The 6222-nt window shown below is 38.6% G+C and overlaps 1 protein-coding gene across 1 annotated transcript; it reads left to right on the forward strand.

Annotated features, from left to right (window-relative positions):
* Window positions 1–666: 666 nt before the first annotated feature.
* Window positions 667–1882, forward strand: LOC110729386 (serine/threonine-protein phosphatase 7 long form homolog). Its single transcript, XM_021909120.1, has 3 exons — window positions 667–744; window positions 834–1265; window positions 1347–1882. Exons 2-3 carry the CDS (start codon window positions 834–836, stop codon window positions 1788–1790), a joined length of 876 nt encoding a protein of 291 aa, XP_021764812.1. The 5' UTR covers window positions 667–744; the 3' UTR covers window positions 1791–1882.
* Window positions 1883–6222: the final 4340 nt, after the last annotated feature.

Consider the following 6222-nt stretch of genomic DNA (forward strand, 5'->3'; position numbering starts at 1 on the left):
TATGTATGTGTTGTTGTTGTTGGTTTTGGTTGTGTTGTTGTTGTTAGTGTTCTTGTTTATTGTTGTTGTTATTGAGTTTCGGTTTTGGTTGTGTTGTTGTTGTTAGTGTTCTTGTTTATTATTGTTGTTATTGAGTTTCAGAATTGTATGTATGTTTGTGGTTGGTTTTGGTTGTTGTTGTTGATTTACTTACCTTACATATAACCCTTGTAGAATTATTAATGGTTTCGATCACATTACTCAGTTTAGGTTGCTATAATTGCTGATTTTGAAAGTGAAAATAGAGCTTCTATACACAAAGTACATGAGCTCAAAGTACATGTAGTCATTACTCCACCTACAGCTGGGGGAGTGCGACTCTTGGTTTTTTGTATCGGCAGCTATGTCGAGCATGTCAGCGAGATTCAAGACAGATTGGAGGCCCGCTCATCCTACTACAGTTGTGGTCGTGGGAGCATATTACTATTGGCCGACCATACATTAGGAGGCCTCGAGATCCGCCACAGGAGGACCCTGAGGCTGAGGATGAGGATGACATTTTGGGGACTCAGCATCAGCGAGGTGTTGACCCTTTGGCGTGCAGGTACAATGTTTGCTTCAAGTTCATGTTCTTACAATTCTATCTTTCAAGAATTATTATTAACATGTCTTTACAGGTGGTTACGTTTCCATCTATCGTGTGCGCATACTGCTTCTGGACTACCATACTACAGAGATGCGTTTGACCATCAGCGCGAGGACCAGGTACAATCGGTGTTTCTTTTTTTTTGTGCATTGTATTTCTTCCATTATGTTAGTCATATACATGTTGACATACTTGTTTTGGGAATTAGATGATTTGGCAGCCATATACTGAGGCGGTGATGGATCGACTTCCGGAGATTTGTCGCTCAGACATGCACATTTGGCGTTCACGGGCACCTCTGATATGCTTTGACGTCGTTGAGTTCCACCTCCCAGACCGAGTCCTTCGTCAGTTCGGGTTAGACCAACCGATCCCACAGGATGTAGACACGGACGTTGCTCTACACAGGAAGGATCGAAGGGGACAGCGTAATTGGGAGATTCGGCATTCGGACCATGTACACGAGTGGAGTCGACGAGAGGCATTAGTCGTCCAGGGATACCCGTTCACTGGGACTTCTTCCCCGGCCATGACAGAGTACATGGCTTGGTACCGTCGCATCACGAGACTGGTCATTACTCCACCTTCGCAGGAGCGCCCCCCGAGTCATTACCAGCCAGCTACCTCTGACCTCCTGCTTGTATGAACTTCACTTCATTTCAATCTAGTTCTTACGTTTTTGATTTCATTTTACTAACATTAAAACTACACTTAAATGTAGGCACATGCATTTGCTGATTTGCACGTCCAGCTATCGGGAGCTAATGAGACCATCTCCCACTTGCCACCAGAGACGGCTATACCATTTGCCATACAGACGATGCAGGGTTTTACATCATTTTGTGGCCAAACCTTGTCTAGGGTGGGGCAGTCACACCTTATTCAGCAGCCTCGACCGTCCACGTCTTCATCTTCTACTGTGCACACTATGCCGATCAGACCACCACCTCATCGTGGAGGCCATTCAGCACGTGCCTTCCGTCCACCGACTCCTTCTCAGCATACTATCATGACATCTCCTCCACTAGTGCATCGCCAGTATCAGAGAAACCGACGGCGTAGCAACACTACGTCTGGGGTTGGAGTTGGCCTGGATGACATTCCAGAGGAGACAGCTGCATCATCTTCATCGTCACCTCATGGGAAGAAGCAACGCCCGAGCTAAGTGTATATTTTGGAACTAAACTAATTTTTTTGTAAATGCTTAGAATTGGATTTTGTTATATTTAATCAATTGAAAAATATTCGACTTTGCAATTTCGACTTCCTTAGATCTTCATAAACTTGTTATTTATGGTGGTTGTGTTGAAAATATGCTATATATCTCATGTTTTACAGGTACACAACTTGCAGGTTTTTTTTTTGAGTGATTATGCAAGTTTGAAAAAAAAACCAGTCCAGGGTAAACCGCTACTTCAAGTAGCGGTTTTTCAAAGTAAACCGCTACTTGAAGTAGCGGTTTTCCAAAATAAACCGCTACATAAAATAGCGGTTTTTTGTAAACAAACCGCTACTTCAAGTAGCGGTTTTAAACTAAGAAACCGCTACTTGAAGTGGCGGTTTATTGCAAAGAAACCGCTACTTCAAGTAGCGGTTTACCCTGGACCGGAAAAAAAAAAAAAACCGGTTTTTTAACCAGTGCTTACGTGGACGGTAGAATGGGAAAATAAAAAGATTTGGCTGCAATTTGGGAATTGCGGTTCTTCTTGACCTTAATTTGGGAAAGAGCTCTTTAATGGTATTTGGCAAAATTTTCCATAGATATGTGTTGAAGGCGAAATCATATATTAGTATTATTCTAAATCTTTCTTATAAACATATATTCCGCATGAAACTTTCCATCCATTTTTTTTTTGACAAATCTTCTTCTAAGATATATAATCCACTATTATATATTTCTTCCTATATTACCATTCTCCCTCTTTATATACTTGTATATATTTAATTAAAAATTATTCCAAATCTTTGTTTTCTTATTATATTAAGAAAAACTAATTTACATGTAATAAATTAATAATGCAATTATTCTCATCGAAATACCGGTAATGTGAAATACCTTGTCAAAAAAATTGTAAAACATTAACACTTACTTTAAAAAGAAATATAATTAAAATAATGAAATTTCGTTAAAGAAGTGGGTAAAATATAGAAAAGCAAAGAAAATAAACTAGATTATTACTAGACTAAAGCTTATTTTTTATTCAAATAAAAAGATTGATTCATATTTTTTTAAAAAATCGAGTCACTCGACATGTCAACATCTACAGAGAAATTCAAATCTTATAATTATATGAGAATTGAAATAAATAAAAATATCATTTCAACTAAGCTACAATAATTAATGCAAATGGTACATTATCCGTACCCTTTGTCATATCGCTCCTTAGAAAGGAAGAGGGGAAATCTTGCCTATAATATTACCAATTTTATTTTTAAAAATTAATGAAAAATATTGAAAAAGGTGAAAGAGAGCATATAAAGAAATGAATAATAAAGAAAAAATGAAACAAAATATATAATTCAATTGCTAAAAAATTATTAATTGCATATTTTAACTTATATATACAATTACAGAGTATTAGAGGCGTCAATTAAGGTAAATAATAATAAATAAATAAAGACACAAAAGTAAAACAAAAAATATATAATTCAATTGCTGAAAAATTACTAATTGCATAATTTAACTTATGTTTACATTTATGGAGTATTAGAGGTGTCAATTCAAGTAGCTGGATGGAGTTTGGGTTGACCCACGACGGTTCGAAATTTTTTGGGTCGGGTATGTTCGGGTCAAGGTTATTCTTTTAATTGGTCTCGGCTCGAATCGGGCTCGGGTCTCGAGTCAGCCTTGCAGATAATATAAGCTCACAAAACATAAATTCTAATAAGTTCTGATAAGGGCCGATAAGGGTTACTTAAGTTAATTTTACAACTAAAATAAGTTCAAATAAGGTGTAATAAGTTTTGAAAGTTAAATTCAAGTAAGCTATATCTTTAAATGAAATGTTTTTATATTATCATTATCAATTTATTAAGATTTGGGTTATGTTCAATTCATAGATTGGACCTAACTTATTGTTAGGCTATGTTTGATTGACTAGATTTTACCAGACTTGGGTTATGTTCAATTCACCACATTTTCTGATTTGACTAGCTATTATTTGATCTGATTTGTAGATTTATTTAATGAGATTTCATTTGATTTGCAATTTACAAATATGAAATTTTTATAATTTTTCAAATTACGAAAATATAACTGTTCAACGATAAACAAAAGCGAATTAACAAATCAAATCTGATTTGCTAGCCGGTTTAATATGATCAAAATAAGTTGAAGTGAACATAACCTTGACAATTAGAGTAATATTTAATAAATGAACTTGTTATACCGTGCAATTGCATGGGTACTATACTAGTCTATAATATTATTAAAACTCGAAGGGATAACATGGTATCGCCACGTGTCACCATTCCTTTGATGTATTTGGCGCCACATGAGCAATGACATGTTAAGACCTATTCATCTATACTAAATACTAAAAATCAATGAAATAATGCAAATTTATGATTGAGTTATGATTTGAACCATTAAATTTAAGAACATTTACCATCCAACTATCAATGCCTCTTAATACTTATTGTGCTTAATAGAATGGATTAAACTACACATTGTAGCTTTCTAATTTGATCGTAACACTTCTTATTTTGCAACTTCGTATTAACTGCTCAATATATTATTTCAATTAATAAGCAAACATAAATTCATTTTTTTAATTTCAACTTTGATTCCCTATTGAAATTTTGTAATTGTTGATGGGCATCAAATATTCCTGTTTCGGGGTTTTCTGTGTCCTTCAGGAGAGTTACAACACCAAGATTGGAATCCAGACGCCTGTACCTGCAAAACAACGGAGACTTTGGTTGGGGGAGTTCCGCCTCCAACGCTCAAGTTAGAACCGGAGTGGAGTCTATAATAAATGCGGAAATTAAGAATCTTCTCGAAATATGTGATCGGGAGTAAATGATTTGAAATCAATATGCTCGGTTAGTTGGTATTGAATGTGAATGTTTTCTAATTGGGAAACATCTCCCTATTTATAGGGTCTTGAAGTATGTGCCACGTGTCCAGAAGGGATTGGTTCCTATGAACCACTCTGAAGGTGACATATGTCACACGCTGATTGGTCCACGTGGCATAGGGTATTTTTACCCCAAACATTTTCCCCTCACAGATGTGACATGGCACGCCACGTGGCATCTGTGACGTTTGTCACTCGATCATTAGATGACGGTAATAACCGTTCGCCTTCCTAGGGAGTTTGCTGGGATGCCCCTTCGCATTACCCTCCTTTATATAGCCGTTCACCCCCTTCATTTCGACATTTTCCAAAGTTTAGAAAGAGATAGAGTCAAGCGGCGTCCAGAGAGAATTGTAGTGAAAAACCCGCCTGCTCCTGCCTGTAAACACATCCAGTAAGACGTCTGTGATTGTCAGACGGCACAGCTTTTTGAAAACCGTCTGAGGGGTTTGCAAGCAATCTCTTTAATTTCCAGAGGCACATACGGGTATACCCTCTGTGCGTCAACTAGTTCAAACTTCCAAAAAACCGCTCGGGTACCCCCCAGCAAATACACCTACTTTCACAGAGGATACATTCGGTCAAGCGCCTGTGCCCCTTGCAAGCCATCATCTGATTTTCGCCTGCTAATTCAGCCGGTCGACACTTTGTTTTTTCAACTTATTTTTGAGGTACCGTCTCTACCCCCCTCAACTCTTTCATGTATTTTTGTTTGTGTCTTTTTCTCTTATAAAAATAAATGAATTCAACAACTACACACACGACACACCACGATTTAGAGGGAAACCGGTCCCCTGGTACGGCTGAGTCTAGGACTGGGTGAGCCGCCTCTAGGTACTGAGATTCCCCTTGTCCATCTCCCAATCCAACCATCTCCGTGTTTGTGTAGGACACTATGGCTCGAACTAGAAAGACGGTTGTAGATCCGGAGTATAAAGGAGAAAGCTCCGAAGAAAGGCAGCCTAAGATGGGTCAGGCTGAGAATACAAGGGAATCTCTTGAAGGTACCCTAAGCACCCCTAACGATGGAATTTTGGAGTCTGATAGTGGAGGCGGTGAAGATGCCGCCTCTATCTCTGATGCTGAAAAGGGAGAACCCTCTAATGAGGGAAACAACAGTGAGGTCGCCTCTAGATCGAGGTCTGAATAGAGCAATAGCTATCTTACACCGGTTGTAGATAGCGAGGAAGAGGAAAGGCCCACTTGGAACAATAAGGGTGATCCCCTCCAGATCTAGGTCTCAGCCAGGGACAGGGCTAATATGGAAAGACATCTGGAAACCTTTATCCTCAAACGGCCTCTAGGACCGGGGTATACCATCCGGGTTCCGCCTGAGCTGGGTACAATAGCTTGGGAAGATGATCAACGCAATGCAAACGAGTATTTCGGCTACTATGAGGCGGCCTTTTTAGCCGGTCTCCGCTTCCCCTTGTACAACACAATAAAGGCCATTTTAAGAGGATATGGCCTAGGCATGTGGCAGTTAACCCCAAACTCTTGGGTTAACATCTTGGCTAC

Source organism: Chenopodium quinoa, unplaced genomic scaffold (assembly GCF_001683475.1).
Source record: "Chenopodium quinoa cultivar QQ74 unplaced genomic scaffold, ASM168347v1, whole genome shotgun sequence".
Classification (NCBI taxonomy): Eukaryota; Viridiplantae; Streptophyta; class Magnoliopsida; order Caryophyllales; family Amaranthaceae; genus Chenopodium; species Chenopodium quinoa.

Excerpts from the sequence above, each read along its gene's own strand:
- LOC110729386 (XM_021909120.1), top strand. The coding sequence starts at position 834 with ATGATTTGGCAGCCATATACTGAGGCGGTGATGGATCGACTTCCGGAG. Across the intron at positions 1,266-1,346 it reads CTACCTCTGACCTCCTGCTT|GCACATGCATTTGCTGATTT; the intron begins GTATGAACTTCA and ends ACTTAAATGTAG.